Source organism: Pongo pygmaeus, chromosome 3, assembly GCF_028885625.2.
Source record: "Pongo pygmaeus isolate AG05252 chromosome 3, NHGRI_mPonPyg2-v2.0_pri, whole genome shotgun sequence".
In the NCBI taxonomy this organism is placed as follows: Eukaryota; Metazoa; Chordata; class Mammalia; order Primates; family Hominidae; genus Pongo; species Pongo pygmaeus.
Window position 1 is genome coordinate 84,564,370 of NC_072376.2, and position 27,270 is coordinate 84,591,639.

General features: G+C 35.5%; 1 protein-coding gene across 2 annotated transcripts in view; it reads right to left on the reverse strand.

The window, feature by feature from the left end:
• ADAMTS3 (ADAM metallopeptidase with thrombospondin type 1 motif 3) overlaps nucleotides 1-27,270 on the reverse strand; it is a 281,972-nt gene that overhangs the window by 113,360 nt on the left and 141,342 nt on the right. For both annotated transcript variants that reach the window (XM_054486086.1, XM_063663751.1), the window contains exon 4: nucleotides 23,047-23,203. In XM_054486086.1, coding sequence (XP_054342061.1) covers nucleotides 23,047-23,203 — 157 coding nt within the window. The remainder of the gene's footprint in view (nucleotides 1-23,046; nucleotides 23,204-27,270) is intronic.

A 27,270-nucleotide genomic window follows, 5' to 3' on the forward strand; every position in this document is an offset into this window, starting at 1 on the left:
TTTTGTTGGCGGCTGGTCACGTAGGCATCCTTGGCCTAGCACAAACCAAAATTCCAGATTCCCAGAAAAAGTAAGGTGTTCAGTATCACCCACACTGTTTGTACAGTTTTGGCACAGCAAGCCACCCTTATCAGTTCTGGGAATGCGAACCCTTCTAAATTCCAGTTTTTAATATGCCAGCCAATGACCAACCTTGCAAGGAGGCCTTTCCAAGGATAACAGCCTCAGGATTGTTATGTTAATTCTTTACCGCACATGTATCCTAACTAATATTTTATATAAATCCAGCAAAAATAAAAAAGAAAATTCAGAAGAATAATCTGTTTCAAAATTTGTGAATGACCACCCCTCAGGAATGACAGAGAGGAAAGAAATTAGTGGTGGGGCTTTAACCATATCTGTAACATTTGAAACATTTAAAACAAACATGGAAAAATATTGACAGCTGTTTAATTGTATGATATACACGTGTCTATAATTTTATTTTTGTTCATTTGTATAACTTTGAAATGTTTCATTTCAATTAAAAGATGAAAAAACAAAAAAATTAAAATCATACAAACAGGAAACTATCCCTCATGAAAGTATGTCATTAATAACATTTAGAAACGACTATGCAGTGGAGAAACAGCTGTGAAGCAACTCAAATGTGCCAACGTTAAGAGAAAATTTTGTAAGGTCCACCAGAGTATGTCACAAATTAAGTGACTCTTAAAAAAATCTCCTGAAAAATATTTTGGAACTATAAAGATAATGGGTACCATAACAGAAGAAATCTGGGTTTATATCAATATTTAATAGCCATCAACCAGTCAATCGATCAATCACAAATGCTCCACACACACCACTCTAACAATAAAACCAGTTATTTACATATTCTAGAAGAATAAATACAAAACAATGAGAGATGAAATTACATAGAACTCCAATTTACAATAGTTGTTTAGCTTACAATTCACTTATATTTTTCTAATGATAAGGAGAGAGAGAAGGAAAAGAAGAGATGCATGTGTATACACACACATAGGCCTGCAAGAATGAGAGACAGAAATGAGTGGAGAAGAGGCAGGAAAAGGAGAGGTGAAGCAGAATTGGGAAGAAATACCATGAATACAAATGAGAGAAAATCTATTTCTAGTTTCCAGCACTAATTCAGGTATTTTCAAATCTCAAGTGTACTAGAGGGGCAAATATCTTTAAACTATGTTTAAATAAGTAGGAAGCACTAGAAGAGTTACAGAATAATCAGAACCCTATAGTACTAATTTGAGAAGGATGGCATAAGAATTGCATTACAAAAAATTAACCATATTAACCAACTTTAAAAAAGTCTCTGGGATTCTTCATGACTACTTTTAGTTAAAATAATAATAAGCACATTTATTTATGATGATGGTGCCAATGATGCTATTCTAAGTACTTTATCTTATTAATTCTCAAAAGAACCCAGTGAGGAAGACACTGTTTTTCCCCATTTTACATGTGTGAAAACTGAGGCACAGTAAGTTAAAATAAATTGTCTTAGATGGAGCCTGAATTCACTCAGGCAGACTACATCCAAAGCTTTTATTTTTAACTTTACTCATTTTGACACTTCATTTCCTATTATCTCATACTTTATGAAAACATAATATTCAACTAAAAATAACTACATTTCCTATACTGATTACTCATGACTTTGGCAAAGCAAATGTTATTATACAGGAAGGAGCAAAAGGGTATGTTTCTCCTGTGAATTAAGAGAAGGCTTCAGTAGCATTTCTCCCATACCAGTATTCCAAAGCATAGCAAAAACACCTGTCTGGGAAAGCGCTTTATTTCCTAAGCTGTTCTATAAATACCTGAAAGCTATTTTAAAAACAAAAATAAAACATAAACTGTTCCTGAAAACTTCCATGCCTTTCTAACTTCCCAATGGTGACTCCTTTTTCCTAGGTTCCTAGAAAAAATTTAAAAAAAAAAAACTGGCTAAACTTTCTTTTAAAGCTTCTTTTATATTCTGGGAAATGAAAAATGATTATGAGCTTACTATGAGCTAACAACCCTAGATAATTGTACTGATGGATTTATAAGACCCCAAACAAGGAAAACGATCTTCCCACTGCAGTCTGCACATTGGTCCACATCTGTGATACTATGTTTAGTTATGGGTAACATCACTGAAATGGGGCATTTGAAATAAAGGGCCAGGTTAGAGGGAAGAAAGGGTAGTTAGAGGGAAGAAAGAATAAAGGGTAGTTAGAGGGAAGAAAATCCATCTTTTTGTTTAATTTGTGTATATTGTATATTACGTGTATATTTTCACTTCTAAAATACCAAACGTATTTACTTTGTGTATATTGTCTCTCTCCCATTGCTCAAATTGGTATTAGCCAACCCAAGCTACAGGGTTGAGGGATGGAGAAGAATAGGAGGAAAAGGAGAGTGTTTTTGGCAAAAGAAATGGCATTCCCAAAGGCCCACACTGAAGATAAAGCTTAGCAGTCCAGGAACTGAAATTTCAGAGCAGCTGGGGTGTAGACAGTGAAAGAAATTGGTAAGTGAAAGCCCTTATGAGTCAGGACAAGAAGGGCTGGATGGGAGGTCAGGGGAGTCATGAGAGGCCAATGAAACATTTTAAGCAGGGACCAAATCTCTGCGATTACAGTTGGATAATAAACTTTACTTGCACCATTTGAAATTGTTAATATTCAACTGTTTTAGACCTACAAAAATGGCAGCTACGCATCATTTAACTTCATTAAAACCTTCCTGAAAGGAAGCAGGACTAGAAAACCAGGGAAGTGTTGAATAGTGAAGGTTAAAAAAAAAAAAAACCCACAATATGGTTTCAGTGAAAATATTGAAAATATTGTCATTGGAGCAGAGTAACATGATGACAACCTTTCAAGGCTATTACAGATGTGATACTTCTGTAGGAAAAAAAAAATTAAGAACGTAAACTACAATCTGATTTTAAGATCCTGAAAACCCATAGAAAACACAATAACAAATTCTAACCACCCCACCCTATTTTTACAATTTAAAAAATGCTGTACTTTTACTCTTTCACTTGAAAAAAATATGTATGTTCCAGGTGTGTGGCCCTATGCTGAGCACATGAGCATAAAGATGTTTCAAGGATCTTAAAACCTAAGATTTCCATCTGGATAGTGGCTGCAAGTACAACAGAGAAGTGACCCTTTAGACCTCACTGCTAATGGCAGAATGAGTACCAGAACTCATATTCCCTGACTCCTGGAGACCAGGGCCCTTCCCACTGGACCATCCTGCTGATATTTCACAGGCTTCACCTGAGACAGGCAGCGGTGTCTCTTAGCCTACACATTCCATCTCGAAACAAGAGGAAGAGCAAGCATACATAATTAATCATGGCACCGTAACTTTCCACAGCCTTTATATTTCTATATCTATTTTCTCCATGTATAGCCTTGTCCATCACCATCCTATCCCATCACAAACTTCCTACATATTTAAAAAAAAATCCACCCCCTTAATCCAAAGTAGTGGGGATATTATATGCATACATCATAGCAGTATTTTGCACTTGAAATTCATTGCTTCAAAGCATCTTGATAATTTTTCTTGTCTCTGCCTGACCCTGAATTGCACTGGGGTAAGATGCTAGCTAGGTTTAAGGCACACAACTAGTTTTCTTCAGGAACAGTTCTTTTTAGAAGAGGAAAAGAATAGAGGAGAAGCCAAGGGGATAGAGGAATATAAATTTTTTCACTGACTTCTTTGCCTAAAACCAATTTTTTTCACTTTTATTTTTACTCAAAGTTAATTCAAAGATAATTGGAAAATAGCTGACTTTTAGTTTTAGGAGGAACTAGAAAAGAAATTTTGATGTACTCTTTGTCTTCAAAAGAGTATGAGTAAAAAAAATTCTTCTACCCATCAGATTTTTTTTTTTTTTTTTTTTTCCTGAGATGGACTCTCACCCTGTTGCCCAGGCTGGAGTGCAATGGCGCAATCTCAGCTCACTAACCTCTGCCTCCCAGGTTCAAATGATTCTCCTGCCTCAGCCTCCCGAGTAGCTGGGATTACAGGTGCCTGCCACCACACCCAGCTAATGTTTGTATTTTCAGTAGAGGTGGGGTTTCACCATGTTGGTCAGGCTGGTCTTGAACTCCTGACCTCGTGATCCGCCCACCTCGGCTGCCCAAAGTGCTGGGATTACAGGCGTGAGCCACTGCACCTGGCCTCCATTAGATATTTTGCAACAGAAATATTAGTTTCCATCTCCTTCCTTCTTATAATCTCGATATGTTAGATTAGAATTGGAGTCTGCTGTGGGATACTATATAGACTTGGAACCAGAATAGATAAGAAAACTTGGACTAAAATGCCCACTACTTCTCTCAGACTAATACATTTCCTCTTTGTTGTTTTAATTTTTTTCAAATATGTAAGTAATAAATGAATACATAATTGAATTTTAAAATTCATGCAATAAAAGATGAGCAAAAGTCTTCCCTTAGCATCCCACCTCCCAATTACTATCCCATTCGCAAAGGAAGTCATTATCAGTGCTATCACTGTCACCAATTTTGTCATTAAAAATCAAGAGCTAAATCTTGTTACCCTCAAAAGTAATATTTTGACATATAATGATAACATACATAATCCTTTCCATATACAGAATACTTAAGTAAAGTCACAACCAGGAAAACAAAAAAGATGTAGAGATCACTTATATCATTTTATTAATAAGATAGTATATACTTACTTTTAAATACATGTAATGTCTGCTGGATCAATGAACTGATGATCCAGGCTAGGAAAGAAGGTTAAGAACAACAGCTCTTCAGCATCTATAACTAGATTAAATTATCAGCACAAACCATGTATTGAATTTCTGGAATTTGTTTTATTAAGAAACTAAATTTGAAAACAAGCTGTACTCATGCAAAGGACAGTAGAAGATTAAAAGTAAACTGTCTAAACAGTCTATATCCAGACGTAAATACCAGGCTCACTCTTTTCTTTTTCCACACTGATTTTCCCACAGGAAGGAATAGATTAAAGGGTGGATTACTTCAAGCACTATAAAGGTCTCTAGACTGACCCCACTCTTCGAGGGAGCTCTTTCAGAGGAATAAAGCTATAAAGAACAGTGAAAGCCCAAAAAAACCCACAGCTGAGCCCTTCAGAGGGCCCCATTCACAGTCACCATTGACTGCCCTGGCCTCTCTGAGGGGATTCAATATAATTCACTGCCCACCAGAATACTGAATTCACAACAGAGAGGAAAAAAAAAACTGATGGTGCTGCTTTGCATCTGTTTAAATTTTTACAGAAATGTTAAGGGGGTTAATCTTCTACAAGTCCAGTCATGTGCTTTCACAAAGGGCCAAGAAAGGAGTCGCAAAGCCCGCCATGACTCAACGGGAAGTTCTTTGTGTCTTCCTTTCTACACCATGTCTGACAAAGAAGCTGTCTTAAGTTCATGGGCCTCTGTCTCTTGCATGAATTCTGAAGTCAGTGAAGCAACAATGATGTCATTGCTTCTGAAGACCACTGTTGGTTGAGATAATGAAGATCTCTTCACCCACAACATTGCCATTTCTGCAGCATACATTTCCTACCCTTTCAAATACAAAAGTATTCTACCCATTGAGGTGGGTGATGTATGTTTATTTTTTGCATTATTCAAAAGAAGTCATACTGAAGCATGTTTCCCTCTCACCCAAACATCTTCTAAAACTGAACTAGTAAATACTACTACACTAAAATAGTTGATTCATACACTTGAAAGGAAACCAAAAGTTATGCTTTTGAAATTAGATATATTATTAAATTAATATTCTGATACTAAATGTCCAGCAGTTTCGTAGGCAACATACGGTATGATGTGAATAAAATCCATTTCTCACCCTTTTAGTCTCCAACATATATGCACATTTGGCTTTTTTTTTTTTGTTTTTTTTGAGATGGAGTTTCACTCTTGTTGCCCAGGCTGAGTGCAGTGGCACGATCTCGACTCACTGCAACCTCCGCCTCCTGGGTGCAAGCTATTCTCCTGCCTCAGCCTCTGGAGTAGCTAGGATTAGAGGCATGTGCCACTACACCTGGCCAATTTTTGTATTTTTAGTAGAGACGGGGTTTCACCATGTTGATCAGGCTGGTCTCAAACTCCTGACCTCAGGTGATCCACCCGCCTCGGCCTCCCAAAGTGCTGAGATTACAGGTGGGAGCCCAGCTGCACATATGGCAAAAGCAAATTAGATTATCTAAAGAATGTCAAATAGTTTAAAGGCAGTTATTTCCACAAATTTTAAAAATGATAGACTCCTTTGAAAACAACTTAAATATGGACATATTCAACTCATATATCCATATATGCAGTCTAGCATGTATAAGGACAAAAAAAGGCAAGGTTAAAAAAATAAGTGTTTAGGCAATTGAAAGTTCAGTAGAACCAAAATAATGAGTGTATACTGGGGAGTGGCGTCCCTTATGAATAATGAGATAAAATAGATAAACTATGGAAGTACCAGGCAATGGAGGACAAATATCAAAAATTTATATTTTATTCAATAGGGAGTTGGGAGCCACTAAACATTTTTAGATTAATAAATGACATAAAGTATTTCAGTTTACAATGATGACTACATCTTCAATCAAAAGCAGTAATCTCCAAAGCAGAGATTGCAAACACATACAAAAACATTTACTGGAATATGGTGAAAAAGAATTTCTATAGTTCTCTTTATTACAGTCTTCAAAATTTGTAGCTCCATGAAAGTTCTACAATACATAGGATGCATGTTCCATAATGTATAAAAGATAGTAGTATATTTGTATGTGTGTGTGCGCATATACACACGCATGTGCTGTGGATACATGGTCCACAACATTTGGTAACCTTCTATCTCAAAATGGAATAGAGGGGGATAGGTTTAGAAGCAGGAAAACAGTTCAGGATGCTGCTGCAGTATTTGAAACAAAAATTATTAGGCTCTGAACAAAAGTGGAAACAACAGACCCTGGGCCATTTTCTTGAGAGTTATCTAGATGTAAAATTTGTGGGTACTGCTTACCAACTGGATAAGGGATGTGAAAATCAGGGAGTTAACTGGGTGGATGTTGGTTTCATTTACTAAAACTGGAATAGAAGAAGAAAGGATAAAGAAGGAGTAGTCCAGGAACTGGTGGAGGATTAGAAACAAACTCAGTGTTAGCCAGTCTGAGTCACAGGTATCTGTGGAGGACCTTAAAGAGAGGTAAGGTAAGGAAAAAGCAAATGTATCAGCACAGTTTTCTCATCAAAGATTTTGTCATTTATTTTGCAAGTAAATCAGATAGGAGAAGCTAAAAAACAGATTTCAATGAATTAAGAATTAAAAACATGAAGTAACATAATAATATGGTATATGACAAAGTATGAAAATCAACATAACTTATAAGAACTATAAAATATCAGGAAAAAAACTTTCAGAGAAAAAAAGAAATGATGACACCCATGCTGGATAATGAACACTAAGTGGAGGTGACAAGAAGACACTGCAGATGCAGAAGGGAATATAATTAAATTTACAAAAAGAACAAGCAGGGGAGACGATGAGGAAGCCTAGCTAACTGCATCCCACACTACATCAGAGCAGGCATCATATGCTGTCTTTTCCTTCCATAAAGATGGACACATGACATTACTTTTAAAGCACATTATGTTGGGGTATTTACAACTATGATTTAATGACTTAAGAAACAAATTTTAAATACTATGCTTTCTGGATTTACAAAAGTACTAAGTAATATATATAAAACAAAGAACCCTTATTTTTGCTCCATTTTTGAATCTTATACTCAGAGATTGGGTAGGAGTCAGGGGATAGCCTAAGGAATGCTGTTGTGCTTTTATTTTAAAATTTCTAAAATTAAAAATGAAATGGTCATAATGATCATGAACAGCCTCAAGTTAAAGCAGCCCCATAAAAATGTCTGCCCTGATTCTTAAAATGGGCTCAGACAAATCCACTCCTTCTTTTTCACATTGTAGTTGACACACCTCATGCCCTCATCACCTCTCACCTGGATTAGTACTCCAGAGAAAAACACTCCAAGCTCTTTTCCCTGCCTCTACTCTCTCACTCCTCTCTATACTCCACAAGTGTACTCTGTATTCCACATGAATGGAAGACAGATTTTCTAAAATACATATTATAGTACATACCTTCTGTGAGTATATTTTTTTAAACTTGTAAAATAAGGTTCTTCATAATCTGGCATTAACCGTTCTTACCTGAGGCAAATATAAGAAAAGTATATCGGCCGGGCGCAGTGGCTTACGCTGTAATCCTAGCACTTTGGGAGGCCGAGGTGGGTGGATCATGTGAGGTCATGAGTTCGAGACCAGCCTGGCCAACATGGTGAAACCCGTCTCTACCAAAAATACAAAAAATTAGCCAGGTGCCGTGGTGGGTGCTTGTAATTCCAGCTACTCAGGAAGCTAAGGCAAGAGAATCGCTTGAACCAGGGAGGTGGAGGTTGCAGAGAGCTGAGATCACGCTACTGCATTCCAGCCTGGGCAACAGGGTGAGACTCTATCTCTCTCTCTCTCACACACACACAAAAAAAAAAAAAAAAAAGAAAGAAAAAAGAAAAGTATATCAACTATAGTTTTGGCTGTGGTAAGACAGGAAAAGGGGAGAGGAAAACAGGAGAGAAATTGTGAGCTGACTGCCCATCTTGTGCAGGGCACCATATAATTAACAGCATCTTGAGACACGCAGAAGTTTAGCTTTATAGATGAGGCAGTGATACCTAAGAGGCTTCCTAAAGTTCTGCAAGTGACAGAGCTGATAATTGCAGAGCTGTGATTTGAACACATGTCTTTCTGATCACAAAACCTATACTAGAGAAGACCATGGATATTCAGTGAACATACCTGAAGCTACAAAAAGAGCATCCCTTGTAAACTATGTAGGATACAACTGAATGTAAAAAAAAAAAAAAAACCACTACTACATTGTAGGAGAAGAAGGAGACCCAAAACAACTGATCAAAGATAGTAAGGAATAAGGAGCCTACACTGAGGGTATCAGGAGACAAAAGAAAATTTAAAGAAACAATCTGCTATGAAGTGTCATCATGAAGAGGACCAGGAAAATAAGTTCTGAGAACAACAATCTGTTGAAATTTTTAGGTCTCTGCAGAAAACTATTTACATAAATTGCTAAGGATGAGAGCATTGTTGAGGGGGAGTTGGATAACAGATGAAAGGTACAAAACAAAAAATGTTCCTTAGAGAAATGTGGTAACAATGTTGATAAAATAAAAGTATCTGCCAGGTGTGGTGGCTCACTTCTGTAATCCCAGCACTTTGGGAGGCCGAGGCAGGTGGATCACCTGAGGTCAGGGGTTCAAGACCAGCCTGGCCAACATGGAGAAACCCCGTCTCTACTAAAAATACAAAAAAAAAAAGCTGTGCATAGTAACGTGCACCTGTAATCCCAGCTACTTGGGAGGCTGAGACAGGAGAATTGCTTGAACCTGGGAAGCGGAGGTTGCAGTGAGCCGAGATCGTGCCACTGCACTCCAACCTGGGTGACAGAGCGAGACTCCGTCTAAAATAAATAAATACATACATACATACATACATACATACATAAAAGTATCTACAAAGGATGAAAGGACCCAAATTCCAACCAGATATTTATGAAGACAAGGGACACTTACATCATCTTGAAGACTCATGCACATCTTTATGAAAGTTCATAAGATGAAAACAAAAGAGAAAGAAATGTGTGACAACAGTGACTAAGTAAACAAGTTCTACATCCTAAATCTGGAGGACCCCACAAACTACCTCTTCTGTGCTATGCATCCCACTCCTGAGTCCCATTCAACCCCCACCCTCCAACAGTAAAAAGAATATAGCCCGGGACTTCATTACACAGTCTGGGTTTGATAACCAGACATCTAAGGCGATAAGTGCAATTTCAGATTACCTTCCTTGTAATTTTCGTCTACAAATTACAGAGAATCTTTGACAGTACAGGCCTTCTTCTATGTCACACTAGTTGTTCTACTTCATTTTGCACCTTCCCAAAACATTTTAGTTGAGAGCTTTCTTGTTCAGTTTTAAAAGTATTTGCAAAGCTTTCACTTTATTATCTAATTAAAAATGTGGCGAAAATGTTTAAGTTATTTTTCTGGCCAGGCGTGAGCCATCAGAATCTGAGCACTTTGTGAGGCTTTGGTGGGAGGATTGCTTGAGACCAGGAGTTTGAGACCAGCCTGGGCAACATAGTGAGACCTCATCTGTACAAAAAAGTAAAAGAAATTAGCTGAGTGTGGTAGTGCACACCTGTAGTCCCAGTTACTGGGGAGGCTAAGGTAAGAGGATTGCTTAAATCCAGGAGTTTGAGGTTGCAGTGAGCTATGATTATGCTACCGCACTCCAGCCTGGGCAATAGAACAAGACTCTTCTCTGAAAAAAAAAATTATTTTTCTCAGCAAGGTTCTTAACATTTCTGAGTATCAGAATCACTCATCATTCATTTGTTCAATCAATATTTATTGAAGACCTACCCTGTGCTAGGTACTGTGCTAGACCCCTGAGTAAGCAATGTTGAACAAAAAGGAAAAATTGGGGTAATTCCACCTATTTTATGTAATTCTTGGGAGACTCAAATGAAATAAGTTTTTGGGAAGAACTTAGAAAACTGTCAAGAAGATATATATATATATTTGTGTATATATATATGTATTGGACATATATATGTATATATTGGACATATGTATTGGACGTATATATACATATATACGTACATATCTATGTATATATGTATATATATACACACACACATATACATGTATATATATACACACATATATATGTATTGGACATGGTGTGTACACACACCATGGTGCAAATCCTAGACCCACACTGTCCAATATAGGTGCCATTAGTCATATGCAACTATATAAATTTGAATGAATTAAAATTAAATAAAAATAAAAGTTCAGTTCATCAGTTACACTAGTCACATCTCAATAACTACATATGACCAGTGGCTACCATACTGGACAGCACTAATTTAGAACACTTCCATCATCACGTAAAATCCTACTGGACAGCAGTTTCCTAAAAGCTAGGAGTGGACACATGAAACAGAACATCTGAATGATGCCAGGGTTGAGCAGTAAGTGATACTATGTGAAAATATGCTACAGGTTGGGCACGGTGGCTCACACCTGTAATCCCAGCACTTTGGGAGGCTGAGGTGGGTGGATCACCTGAGGTCTGGAGTTCAAGACCAGCCTGGCCAACACAGTGAAACCCCGTCTCTACTAAACATACAAAAATTAGCTGGGCATGGTGGCAGGCTCCTGTAATCCCAGCTACTTGGTAGGCTGAGGTAGGAGAATCACTTGAACCTGGGGGGCGGAGGTTGCAGTGGGCTAAGATCGCGCCACTGCACTCCAGCCTGGGCGACAGAGAGATACTCCGTCTCAAAAAAAAAAAAAGAAAGAAAGAAAGAAAGAAAGAAAATATGCTACAAACCACATGCTCAAAGAAAGATGGCTGATAATTCTTTATAAGATTATAAAACCATCACAAAGGAAAGACGTAGTTGTGATTTAAAAATAAAATGTCAGAGCTAACTTATTGACAGCTTAGTAAGTATAAGAAACTAAAGCTAATTGCTTTAAGTCAATATTAGATTTAATCCAAAGAACAATGCCTGAAGTAAGCGTTCTTATTTTCTCTGCCTTGTAGATGAGGAATCTTAAGCACTGATAGGTTAAGTAACTTGACCAAGGTTATAAAACTACTTAATGATAAGCCCTTGAAATAAACTCTACTAAAAGAAAAGAAATATTTACATAACAATAATATCTAAGACACTGAATCGATCTCATTGAATTAGTTATTATGAAAACAGCATCAGGGTAATGTATCACTATGTGCCTTTTTTACTTTCAGTGATTAAGAGTTATTGATAATAATATTTTCACCATACTATCACCATTAGTTAGTTCTCTAAACTTAGTCTTCTTTCCTTGTCTTCTTTCCTCAGGAATGGCCTCCTTTCTCCCAGTCATTGTATCTCGAATCAAAACCCAAGCATCTTTGAATATTCACATGAAGTCCCTATGACACTTGAGCCTTCACTGTTATCTCTAAAGTCACACAACATATATTTTCTAGATCATTCACTATAATGCTAATTGCACAATGATTTGGTTTTAATACCAATCTTTACTGAAGTATGCTGTACTATTTGATGAAAGAGCATATATTGAGCATCTGATAAATAAATGATAACAAGGTATGTACCTTGCATCAAGAATACCGTAAGTGTTCATCTAAAATTTATCATTTGTAATTTAATATTGTCTTCACAGTTTTTGAAGGCATAAAATATAAACACTCAGTTTATCTCTAATAAGTGCTTTAGTTTTCTCATGAATTAGCTGAAACATGTTAGCTCTTTTTTCCTTTCTGTAATATAGGAAATAATAAAGATTATTAAAGAGATATATGTTAGATAGTCTTGTATCAAAAAAGTCCATGCTTAGATTCATTATTTCTTGAGTATTATAAAGACCCAGAATGAAGGTCTAATCTCAAAACTAGCTGAAGAGATCAGATTCAAATGTCAGAATCTGTTTTTACAGAATATCCTTGGCAAAGATTACTCTAAGAAATGTAACACAGTTGGACTGTCTTCCTTTGGCTATAAAACATCTTTCACAGGAATGTCCATTAAGGTCTTGGACGTGGTGTGGGGGGAGTGTCCAAAGGGGGTTGAACAGAAAATATGCGGGATCCCATCTCAATGCAAAGTGTTCTTACATTAATCAAAATATATTTACGGAAATAGTTGCTTATACCTAGGTCTTATATTTTAGTCCCTATACCTGGAAATACCAGGGGGTATTCCCAAAGAACTGAACACTGAGCACTTATGGTTTCTCATCCTTATTCGTTTATTAGTTTCTCTGCTGTATAACACAGTCAAAGTGTTCTTTAAGCTTTAGTCACTGGAACTGGGTACCTAAAGTAAGAAACTGCCATCATGTTTGGTCTTAATTTTTCCTTTGTTTTTGCCAAGAATTGAAGAAGACTAAAACAGATGATCTCTCTATTTGTACTGAGTGAGGCCTGGACATGGTACTTCTGTCACTTTTCTATATCTGGATAAAAAGTTAGAAAAATCTGCAAAAGTAAGTATATGGCTTCGTGGTGACCACATTAATACTATCTACTCTCTGATATGCATAGATAACCCTAAGCAGTTTTAACAGTATCAGAAATAAAATATAATGTTTCTATATTCATGAAGAAAATTTGATTCCTTTTTACTCACATATAAAATTCTGTGGAATTTGGGATAAAACTCAATATCTGTAGATATTAGATAGAAAACAAAATAAGAGTCAAGTAGTATTAAGATCCCAAATTTGGATATACAGACATCAGAAAACTGAAAATTCCAAGGTTCTCCTAGTTACTTACGATGTCAAAGCTATATTTGTGATGTTATAAGTGAAAAATCATGTGGTAAAGTGTGCTTGAGTTATGCAGAAAAATTTATTTTTTCTAACATTAATTTTATTCTTAACACTATTTTTTGCTATTTTGCATTTGACATTTTATCATTCCTCATCCCAACTTAGAGATAAAAAATTTTTTAAAATAAAAAGCTCCTCACAAGAGTCCTTTCAACAACCCTTGAACACATACGGTTTCTGCAACTGTAACAATTTGAAACTACAACAACGTCAACCACATAAATATTAGAACTTGCACAATGGGGATAATTTTGGAAAATATTTCTCCTTGACTTTGTGTGTAGATAACCTACTTAATAATCAGCCCTCAGAAATGGCTGGGAGGCTTTGAGTCAATGGAGAGAAAAGGGAAGGGATGGAGAATATTACATACTAGAATTCTTGCATGAAGAATAAAAAAGAAACAAATAAATAGAAAGATATCCCATGTTCATGCATTGGAAAAGTTATTGTTAAAACGTCCATACTGCTTAAAATACCCAATATGATCTACAGATTCTATGAAATCCCTATTAAGATTCCAGTGGCATTTTTTATGGACATAGAAAAAAAATTATAAAATTCCTATGAAACCACAGAGGACCCTTGGTAGCCAAAATAATCTTTACAACAAAGAACAAAGCTGGAAGCATCATACTATGGGACTTCAAAATCTATAACCAAGCAACCATGACCAAATGAATATAATATTGGCATAAAAACAGACAGACTAATGGAACAGAATAGACAGCCCAGAAATAAACCCACGCATATATGTTCAAATGGTCCTCCACAAAAATACACAATGGGGAAAGGAGAGTCTCCTCAATGAATGGTATTGGGAAAAGTGAATATACACATGCAAAAGAATGTAATTGAACCCTCCTCTTACACCATAAACAAAAATCAACCCCAGATAGATCGAAGACTTAAATGTAAGAACTGAAACTATAAAACTCCTAGGAGAAAGCAAAAAAATCTTCATGATATTGATCTTCACAATAATTTGCTAGTTATGACCCCAAAAGCACAGGCAACAAAAGCCAAAATAGACAAATAGGACTACATCAAACTAAAAAGCTTCTACACAGTGAAGGAAAAATTAACAGGGTGAAAAGGCAACCTATAGAATGGGAGAAAATATTTGCAAACCATATATCTGATATGAGAATAATATCCAAAAAATCTAAGGAACTCCTTCAACTCAGTAGCAAAACAAATAAGCAAACAAAACACACACACACACACACACATGCACACACAAAACGTACAAAATAACTCGATTAAAGAATGGGTGAAGGGCTTGAATAGACAATTCTTCAATGTAAAACAGACCAACAGACATATGAAAAGATACTCAGCATCACTGATCAGGGAAATAACAATCAAAACAGAAGTGAGATATTACATAACACCTGTTAGAATGCCTGTGGTAAGAAAGATAAGTATTGAGGAGATGTAGAGAAAAGGGAACACTTGCACTGTTGGTGGGAATGTAAATAGTGCAGTTCCTAGAGAAAATAAAGTATGTTGAGGCTCCTGAGAATATTAAAAAATAGAACTACCATATGATCCAGATATCTCACTTCAGGGCATATATCCAAAAGAACTGAAATCAGGACCTTGAAGAAATATTTGCACCCTGTTGTTCACTTCAGCATTATTCACAATATCCAAGATGTGGAAACAACCTAAATGTTCACTGATAGATGAATAGATAAAGAAAATGTGGTATATACATACATGGAATATTATCCTTTTAAAAAAGGATAGATCTCATGTTAAGCATTCTTAATACAATATAAAAAAATATAAAGAGACTCAATATTCAGCTCCTGGATTCAAGTAATATTTACAAAAAACAGATTTGTAAGCTAGGTTGTGTTAAGAGAGAAAGGATTTTCTGAATACTTAGTTCTCACACAGTACATTAATGGTAGGCCTGGAAACTATATCACAAACTTTTTAAATTTGTTTTTGTTTTGTTTTCCTCTTAGGTAGAGAAAGTCCTGTTTATCATAAGTCTTAGTCATTAGTCTGGATTAGTGAAGAAAAAGCATATAATTAGAGGAGGGAAAATACAAGCCTAGCCCTTTTGGTCTTAGGCTGCCTCTGGATGAGGGAAATAAACAGAACTGGGAAGACAATGGTTGTAATTCCTTCCCAGTTCCCTTCAAGGCCAAGTCTCAGATGGGGAGAGATAGGATTAAGCATACAGGATTAAAATACAGGATTTTCACATACAGATTCAAGGGCCAAGCAGAGGTTCTTTAATTTGGATTAAAGAGGCTAAAATATGCAAATCATCAAGGAACTGTAAGAGCCAAAGCCTTTTCTCCTACTCTGTTTTGGAGATTCTGGAAGAACACTTTATGGGCGGCTAGGACATCACTCTGTTTACAATCTAAGAAGCTGTGACTCCCCACAATTCTTGTGCAACAAGAACAGCAATGTCTGAGTCTCCTGGGGAGCCTGTGAGAGAGGGCTGCTGAATCAGTGTCGATGTGCGTCCCATACCAGAAGCTGTGAGTGAATGGATCATATAGGCTGGACAAATAGCAGTCCCAGCCAGAACTCAGGATGGTTTGCTGTACTAATGACAGCAGACTATAGTCAAGCTGGCAGTAAATACCAACAGGGCTAGCAGATACCACACAGAAAAGATAGCCAGCCCAGCAGTGCCTACTTGGCCAGCCACAGGAACCCATACTATGGTTAATATGGGATAATTTTATATAGAAATTTTAATAGACATATGATGCATTCAACATTGTAAAATAACTGAACTACTTTTTCCTGTTTTTTTTCTTTGTTTTATCCTTGAACATTTGTGAAGAATTAATATGTACCACAATGAAATCCTTTTATTAATAAAATGACTGTTCATTTTGTAGTTTCTACTACTTATAGTAATATAATAATAATAAAAATATTATTTCAGAGCCACATTTATTTTTCCCACGTTTTCTTTTTCTTTAACAGACACCATCAACCTTTACCCCATATATCAGGAAGATGCCCGGTAGAAGACTCATATGAAAAAGATCCTCTGAAGACAGAGGGTAGTGAGAATAACCTAACTGAATCCTCCACAGAGACGTAGGAGGTACACACATACACACACTCACGCACACACACTTACAGACACACAATTTGCAAAATCCTAAATGAACGTGTTCAAGAGTGGATAGTATTGATTCTCATAAATAAATATTACGTTTAAAGTTAATGCTTGATGATCCAGCAAGGAAAACAAAACAATGACAGGACAATAAATGACATCTAATTTATAGAAAATTATCTTTTAAAAATATATTGAGCATCTGAGTAATAAATAAAAATGATGAAACAAAAGATTATTAAACCTCCACAAATGTCTGGATTCCTAACACAAATGCTTCCCACTTACTAACATGAAAGTTTATAAATCATTGTACCTGGAAAAAAAAAAAAAAAAAAAGAAGTACAGGCTTTAAAATGTGGTTAACGTGGAATACTATGCAGCCATAAAAAAGGATGAGTTCATGTCCTTTGCAGGGATATGGATGAAGCTGGAAACCATCATTCTCAGCAAACTATCACAAGACCAGAAAACCAAACACCACGAACAATGAGAACACATGGACACAGGGAGGGGAACATCACACACCAGGCCCTGTCAGGGGGTGGGGGCCTAGGGGAGGGATAACACTGGGAGAAATACCTAATGTAGGTGATGGGTTGATGGGTGCAACAAACCACCAGGGCACGTGTATACCTATGTAACAAAACTGCATGTTCTGCACATGTAACCCAGAACTTGAAGTATAATAAAAAATAAAATAAAATAAAAATAAAATAAAATGTGGTTAAGGAGGCCCGCTTGGCATGAGCAGAGTCAAAATGTACTCAAAATTTTTCTTAAAAAAGCGTCTATCCCTCCTAAGCAAAAGCAGTTGACATGCGAGAACGCAAACACTACATTTTGATAATAGAGTGTGTTTTATACTGAAAAAGAGCAAGTACATTTTAAATACTAGCAAAGCTTTTTCCTGGTATGAACTGCTTCCTCATGAATCAGTAATTGATACAGCTTTTTTCTGAGTAGGAAATTACTTAATTTAAGAATCAAGATCTGGCCCAAATTATCTGAATTGGCTTTCTACCCTGATGTATGTTTACTGCCTTCAATTTCAGTTCAGTCAGTCAAACACATATTTAAAACCTCCCAATTCTCTTTCTCCATTAATGCAAGATCAAGAACTAAATAGTAATCCTGAGCTCTGAAGTCTCAACACATTTTGTGTCTTTTCATCTTCAATTCTTTATTGGAAAAAAAATATGGAGTTACATTTGTAACACTTTAATGCTGGTCTATCTATCTCCTAAATAAGCTCTTTTCTTTGAAACTATTCATACAGAGACAGAAGAAACTCAGTAAGGCAATTTAATGAAAAAAATACAGTATTACCCTTTATGTTTCACATATGAAAGCTCTTTAACCTTCACTCTGCTTCCTATTTTATGTAATAATTCAATCTTCATATTGCCTTCATTTTGTCAATAATTGTTATAAATACCCCAATTGTGAAACATACAAGACCAACCAGACAATAGATTCCATAAATATGATTAGTATTTCCACATGAATCCAATAGTAATAGCCTTGACAAATGATTGGCTGCTAAATAAGATGATGCGGGTATGAAAAATTTGTAATTTAACACCTACCCAAAATAACGATTGCTACTTGATCTATCTTAGTAATTTAGTAATATTATGTTCCATACTTCATTTACTAAAAAACATCTGCTGAAATTAATTTCTATTGTTCAATATTTGCATGGGTTACAAAGCCCACCAATGATTCTCTTTGATCAGGGCATAGGTCATGAGAACTTCCAAATACAGCAGGTTAGAGTATATACTGACATGTCTACAGATTCAAGGAAGGGCTCTGGGCCTAGGAAGTTCCTAGGAGCAATAAAATAAGAAATAATCTTCTCGTTTTTCTAGTTCTTGTTTCATAGTTTCATTCCCTGGCAACCAGCAGCAACTCCCAAATCATTTCTGACTTCTACATGTTTCCCACCTGGGACAAAAACACGCCTTCACAGCACCATGACAACCACACCAGCAACACAAGCACTTGGGTTCATGCAGGAAAATGAAAATCCTGAAAGGAAGCTAGGAGATAAAGGCTCACTATTCCTTGTTTCCCACTGGTAGGATGTAATTACAAAAATTACTTTAACACAAAGCTTCTGGTGAATGAATAGTGGGTAATTTGAGGGGAGAAGCCTAGGGCCTAGGGATTAAATTAAAAATGTAAAATGCTGAATGATGTCATACAAGTTCAGCCACCTTCCCCCAAAAAAGTAGACTGCCTAAAGCAAACTCCTTAGTGATGACAGAGTAAACATTCTTATGAGATAGGCAGGGGTATATTTTTTTATGTGAGTTTAGACAAATGATTGATTTAATAGTAGAGGTGAAATTTATGACCCTTTAATTTTTATTAAGTATATTGTTACCAATTAGAGTTTCAAATATAATTTTGTCCAAATTAAAGAGTTTCAAAATGTCATTTCCATACCCCTAAATCTGAAAAAGAAGCAAATTAAACATGCCGACCATGATGAAGTAGACAAATTTATTTGTCATAAGCATGCTAAGTTTGTTTTTTGTGTAATGAAAAGGATGCTATTCGTTTGCTAGAAACTGGCAGTGCTATGTGTTATGAATACTTGCCACTTCTGCACTAGAAGACACTATTATTTATATTGCCAAATGTAAAACTGCTTCAGATCTTATTCTTTAAAGAGTAATTCTAAAGCAGAGCACTGCATTTTTGACTAAAAAAAACCATATTTTTAAACAACTCGTCATATGTTTCACATTGTGAAAACAATACAACTTTTCTATTAAGAGTCAAGGAAGAAGAATCCGCTATATATGGGATTGATTGATTGTTTTTGTGTTGTTGAATCGTACCATATGACACATTATCTTAACAGTTTCAAAGCTGTGACTTTTGTTGGAAACTCAGCTGAATATTCTTAAGGGACAGGAAATAGAAATAGATATTTTCATTTGGTCAAGCGGAATAGCTTAGGGCTCCAGAGTGTGGGAGAAGCACAATTTTTGTTTTGTTTCTAGTTTTAATCTTGTTTTCTGGAGACATAAAGTCCTCCTTATCTACAGCAAATATCTTTCATAGGATCCCAATTCTGTGCAGTGTATACCTTCAGATTCTCAGTGATACACCTGAGAATGAGAGAGTAGAAGGCAAGAAGGGGCATTCTAACCATCAACGAGCCAATAACTGCTACCTCGCTCTCAAGCTAATCTCTACCCATCCCTACCACAAGAAATGTTTAGAAGGCCATTCATACTTTGCCTCTGGGACATGATTATGAAAATACACCATGCATTTTTTAAATTCACTCAGTGTTCTAAAAGATCATCTATCTTAATCTACTTAAATTGGACCAACTTATCATCCTCCTTTATCAAGCCTATTTCTGTTTCTCATTTTATATACCTGAATTCTGGAAAGAGAATTCTCTAGTCTTCTAGATTAGAATTCTGAGTCCTCCTTAAACAATCTCTCTCTCTTTCCCCACGCCCTCCAACATCTATCCCATCACAAAACTCCATCAGTTTTCCTTCAATTTCTATCCATTTGGCTCTATCTCTCCATCATCTAGTTCAGGTCTTAATAGATTTTAATGTATAACACTTGCAACAAACTACAGAACTCAAATGAATGGCAGTTCTGAGGAACTAAACTGCCAAATCAAGAAATGTAGCTAGCCAATTACTGTGACAACTAGCAAAATAGGGCGGAATATTACATGGGCCTTACTGATGAAATCCTGCAGGGTCAGAAATGGCTTGCTTATGATCAAAACTCCTACTGATGACTTGCTGTCAGAGAAATGTATGGAGACCATGGTTCTCAAATACATTTCATTCCATGTAAGTCTTAGCTTATGGATTTTATTCCTCTTCCTATATAACTCATTAAGAAAGACCTCATATGTTTCCTAAAATAAAATCTTGAATTAATCCAGAAAAGGCACTATTTTATATAGTGCTTTGGTTTTCATTTATAAATCAATATATCTTCCTAAACCTAATTTTTTTCCATTTTACATTTTAAAATAATGGAATATATTACAAAAATATATTCTTAATTTACAGTTGGAAGGTATTTGATCTATGAGAAGACTTGGCTCTCCGTCTTGCTACCAAAAAGTTAAAGGAAGAATTTGAAAGTTCTGAATCTGAATCACTTGTTCCCCTAGGCAAAAGAGTTACACTTCTAACATATATGGTTACAATTCAAGATTCTCAAAAGGAGGTAAATTCATATCACCCACAACTTAATTCAATCAGAACTTCATAAATAAGAAGGTGAAGATCATTAAGCTCATATTAACGTTTATCATGGAACATTTTAAGAGAACTGAATGATTCAATTTTGATTCAAGTTTTAAGGTAATTGAGAGGTGACAAAGGAACTCCTTTTGCTCTGACCCATGACCATTGAAACAAAATATATTACTCTAGTTGGCGGCCTACTTAGACTATAATTGCAGTCTTCTATTCATGACTGAAAAACTCAGTCTTCAGTGTCTGCATTATTAAAAAGAACTTTTAAGTAAACTGAGTATGTTGACGCTATTGAAATTGACATTTTAAATAATTTTCTAAAGCAATGTTCCAAATTTCTGTAATTCCATCCAATTCCTTTGTATATACGTACCCTGACTGTTAATTTCCCTATTCTATTATCTAAAAATACAATAAGTATTAAACATAATATTTCTTGTAACTTTATTACTTCAAGAAAAAAAACTCTTCTTATAAATATCAGACTAATGAAAAGTACTAGGGCTAATATTTATAGAAATAGAGACCTTCAGGAATTGAAATATAGTAATAGGGTACAGCTTGATGAAACTACAGTTATGACAGACGGAGCTGATGAAAGGACAGCCACAGTAACTGATCTGGCTTCCAGCTCTCCTATACAATTCCATAGCATGTGGCCTACGCTTTCCTAAAAAATATTTAACCATTGCTTTGAAAGAGGTATTAGATATTAGTAATATGGAACAACCAAGAAAAAGCACTCTATCCTACTATCTTTTCTTTAACATAACCAGTCTTCTGATTTAGAATAACATTTTTAGAATATGAAAATTCAGTATTCACATGAAGACAAACAATGACTAATGGTTCAACTTTAACGAAACTCTTAACATGCAAATATTCTGCAAAGATATTAAATATTAACAGGTAATTAAATAACAGCTAGCATTGATTAAGCACCTATTTTTGTTGAATACTACATTCAGCAATTTGCACATACATCTATTATTATTACAACTGTGCAATATATATTACTTCTTTTTTCATAAAAAAACTGAGGCTCAGAGAGGTTAAGTACTAATCTAAGGTAACAGAACAACTTGTGTGCAGAGCTATTATTACTCATACCAAGTCTAACTGCAAAGCCACTACAGTGACTCTCTAAGCTAGGCATACATTTCATAATACTGTATTTATTAATACAGTCCTGTTGTTTCAAATGAGAAATTTCTTTAAAATTTTCAAGATGTGTTAACTTTAAAGTTATCTTAAATTGCACTATTCTGTTCATAAATAATTTTAGGGGAAGATAGTAGCATCTGAAAATCAAACTAATGACTAGGTAGCAAGTCTCAAAAGGTAATCGAGAAGACAAATTATTTCTAAATTACTTATATTTACTTATATCCATGTCACTTCCCTAAGAGAAAACTCTTTATTCTTAATTAAGAAAGTTGTCTTGGCAAATGTAACAGACTTCTTGAGATTTGGTTAAAAAAAAATAGATTCCTAAATTTTCTTTTTCTCCCAAAGGAAATTTTATATACAATGTATAAGCATATCTCCTTAATAGTAAGTTACTTTCAGGTTTCATTTAAACAAACAAAAATAGAAAACTTTGATGCAACATAATTTACTTGACTTTAGCAGTTCTAGCCTAATTTGAAATAAAATTCCACAGAAGAATTTGATTCATTGCCTACTCCATCTAGTAAAAGTTTTGCAAAATAGATTTTAAAGACAAGTGGCATTATTATTTTCAAATATATCCAACACACTGGTCTTAAAACAAAAAGCAACTGTTTGCCATCCCAGTATATGTCCTTTAAAAGGTTTAAAATAACAGTGATAATTCATAATTAAGATACTTCTGTAAAGCACAAACCACAAAGATTTTCAAATTTTAACATAAGCTAGAGAACAAATAGTTTTAATATAAAGGTATTAAAAGAAGTCATATCAGGGATATATAACACACTGGAATAAATATCTGTAACATATACTCTATGCATTTTTTAAAAGGAAGCCACATTTCATGATTTATAAATGTAAACTTCTTTTTCTACCTCCGCATTATACAAGAGCACATGGCAATCACATTCTCTTACTTGATGAGAGAGTTGTTTTCATCATATCTTAAAATTATATTTCATTATTAAGCTTTGTCAAGACGCCTACCTCTGTAGTGGAAGTCTTTGGACATGTCTATGGGAGCCTGCTCTACTGCTGATCTCTTGTAGACAACATGAATCCTTCCTTTTTCTTCCTCCATCTGTTTACCTCTTTCCAAGGGTTCAATGAAATACTCTTCATTATCACTTTTTATCATTCCAGCCTAGAGAAAGCACAAAATGTGTTAATTTAAAAAAGAAATATCTATCATCTTCAGCTCACAAGCACATCTTTTTAAATGTCAAGAATATGACTTGTGAAAACTAACGCTTTTTCTTTCCACATTTGACCATAAATTTAAAATAGTTATTATTAACTATCAATAATTCATATAAGGTAGAAATTCACATATGACAGAAATGAAAAATTCATATTAAGGCACTATGGAATACACAATTTACATAGGATAAGAATACGGAAATCACACAATGTATATATTTTATCAAACTGCAAAATAAGTGCATTTATATATTCTACTTGGTACTTTATATCTAGTAAGAATTATATGGGACACATAAATTCAAAAAATCTCTAATTTCCCAAAATAACCCATTGTGGAGCAGTAGTCCAAATGTTACATACATTTTTACTTATTTACATCTTCCCACCAAACATGGTGGCATGAGAGAAATGAGTTCCATGCTACATTCAGTATGTAAAGTTACTTCTTTAAAATAGTCTCATTAAGCTTCTGTGGAAATCCCACATTTCTAAAGTTTATTCATTTGAAGAACTAACTCATATTTGTCCTAGCTTAATCTAACTTTATGATTCAAGTTATAACTTTAATATTTTATATATATATATATATATATATATATCCCCCTCAAACTGCATCCTTTCACACTGAAAAGCCTATTCTTGCTTTCAATTCCTTCCATCTCTCTATTTATTGCTTTCTGATTCTGTTTCATCTTTTAATTACTCAGAAAACACCAGGGTTATAGCCAGTACTATAGCTGAAGAAAAATGATGTTTTTTTCTAAAATGCGATATTTCTTAAACATCAAGTCCACATTATAGTCAAGTAGTTGTGGCTTGTGTTTCTACTTTAAACATCATACAATAATATGAAATATTAATTTAAATACAAGCACATTTATTTGAAAACAAAATTCAAACAAATAATGTCTTAGTGTGGAAATTGCACTTATTTTGAAAATATATATCAGATTTAGAGATGCCATATTTTTTCTCAGACCTTTAACTTATTCTGTATTTTCACACAAGAGGTCATGGCTCTCATGTAACACAGACAAAGGAGGAGTTTCTTACTCCTTTGAACTATGTTGATGTCTTTGCCATTATGCTATCAAGCAACATAGAAATAAAAGGGAGGTGTCCTTTACCAAAGAGCATATGTTTTCAGCAAATATAAATATATATATATTCATATATGTATATAAATAAATATATATATATATACATTTAGCAAATATGCCTACAACTATAGCTTTTCTGTCACACTCAAATCCGTCCTTTTCCTTTTTGTTCTGACTTCTACACCTGGGTATAGTATTTCCCTTCTTTCCCTTTGTAAGCCTCACAGGGAATTCTTAAAAGCTATGCCATCTCCATATGTCACTTCTACACTTGCCTTTATGATGTGCACATACAAACAGCCCTGGAACCTATGGGGCCGTGTCTCACAAGAAAACATTACTACAACTCTTCTACTATTCTTGGCCCATACCCTCTGGAACAAACCTCTAGCTTTCACTTAAAAGAGCATTGAGCTAGTGGGTACTTAGTAGTAATGCTGATCTTCCAGATACTCCAATAATTGGAGTTTCTTTCCTTATCTGACTAATTACTTTATACTTAGTCATGTACTATGAAATACACAGTACTTTTCAAAAGTTACATAATTAATTATTCCCTATTCAGAGTTGTTCCTATTGGTTAATGGATTCACCTCTTCTACAAATATAATTTCCAACATCTTCCTCATGCTTTCAAATTTTAATTTTAATCTATTCTATATTATGGTCATATTATTTTATCTTGTATTACCAGTAATTTCAACACTCACTGCTATTGGCCTTCTCAGGCATTAATTAATTAATGTCCATAAAATACATCCAAACTAAGCACAAACACAGTAAACGTATAAAAAGTTAATAAAATGTATAAGGATAAAATGTTATCTCATCCCTAACACCATCTGTTGGTAGCAAAAAGCGTGAACCGGCTTTATCCTGGAAAGATAGGTCTGTTTAAATATACGGAAGTTTATAAGGTGAAGTGCATCAGCATGGGAGTTTCAGTATTCATCTTTATTACAGTCTTTTCTTTGCCCCAAATCCGCTGTCACTGCATTCTGTAACATCTACATTATTCGCCCATCCTCCTAAGTCCACTAACACTTCCTTAGCTATAAACATCATCATTGTTTATTCGGATTACAGAAATTCCCTATCTTAAGATTTTCCAAAGATCATAATGATTCTCCCAGATGAGTGCCTGACTCAGGGAAGAAACAGTGCCACTGAAGCGGTCAGTGACTCTGAGCAATGCGCAATGGCTATTGCAGTCACTTGAAAGTGATAGGGGGGCAGTGAGGATTAGCCCATGGGCCTTTTGAAAACACTTCTCCATATCTGCTACGGCAAACATTCAAATTCCAGACCACATGATGTTATTTTACCCCACTAAGCCATAGGTAAAACAAAATTCAACAAAATTAAACATCTCACTTAGAAAGCAAAGAAAATTTAAGTCAAACTGAGTCAGGATTAGTGACAAGGCAAGAGTTGGATCAAGTGACATCCAATAACTCCATGGACCCAAAATCTGAAAGTCGGCCCTTTTATTTATTAATTTAAGTAAAGTTTAATGAAAGAAAGTACTTTATATAGGCTGGGCACAGTGGCTCACACCTGTAATCCCAGCACTTTGGGAGGCCGAGACGGGCAGATCACGAGGTCAGGAGATCGAGACCATCCTGGCTAACACGGTGAAACCCTGTCTCTACAAAAAATACAAAAAAAAATTTTCCACGTGTGGTGGTAGGCGCCTGTAGTCCCAGCTACTCGGGAGGCTGAGGCAGGAGAATGGCGTGAACCCGGGAGGCGGAGCTTGCAGTGAGCCGAGATCGCACCACTGCACTCCAGACTGGGCGACAGAGGGAGACTCCAACTCAAAAAAAAAAAAAAAAAAAGAAAGTACTTTATATAAAGCACTGTACTAAATATACTAATAAATGAGAAATCCTGAAAGATAGTTCATTTGTCCTCATTTGATTAAATCCAGTTGAATAAAATACATGCCTACCGAAATTCAATGAGTATGCTATGGAAAGTGCAGAAAAGTAATTGACAGGGCAGTTGATAGTAAAATCGAGTAAAATTTTTTTCCTCCATAATCTCACCAGACACAGAAAACTGTTAGTAGGAACTGTTGATTTTTCACTCGAAATTATCTAGTATCTATTTCAACTGAAATGTTCCTAGTCCACATTACAATAAATCTTTGCTTTGGCCACTGTTACTGTCCACATGATCTACATATTCACACAGTGTGGCAGCCAAAATTGCCCTTTAAAATTATCATATTAAATTTGGACAAATCTGAATTTGGTAGCAAGTGGAGCAAGCATGTAAGGGCTCAAAACATCAGGTGCTCCTTTCTCACTCACATAAAGCTCAGGATGGTTTTGGATTGGCCAGGAAGGGTTTCTACTCCACACAGCCATCCATGAGTCCAGGCTGACAGTGGCTCTATCATCTTAATATAAGCTTCCAGTATGCCTAGTCAAAACGGGAGGCAGTATGAGGAAGCCCACATGGGAAATTTGTATGAGCTAGCCCTACTCATGGTATTCACCATTTCCACTTACTGCCATAGATAGGATACAGTTGCATGGCTCACAGCCAACTGCAAAGAGGGCCAGGAAACGTAATCTGGCTGTAAGCCCAGGGAGAAGAGACAAATGGATTTTGATGAACGGATGGAAGTCTCAACCTCCAAAAAGATCATGCCACTCCTTTGCTTAAAACACTTTAATTGCTTCCCATTGCACTTAAAACTGCACTCATTACTTTGGCCTTTAAGGCCCACGTCATCTGCGCTGCCCACCGTCCTCAAGTTTGCCATTCTCAGTGTCCTCACGAGGCCCCAACCTCGGGGGATTTTGTTCGATTTTCTTTTTCTTTTTCTATTTCCAAGGTCCTTATAACCTCAGGTCTTTGCAATGACATTCATTCTGCTTAAAGAGCCACACCACACTTC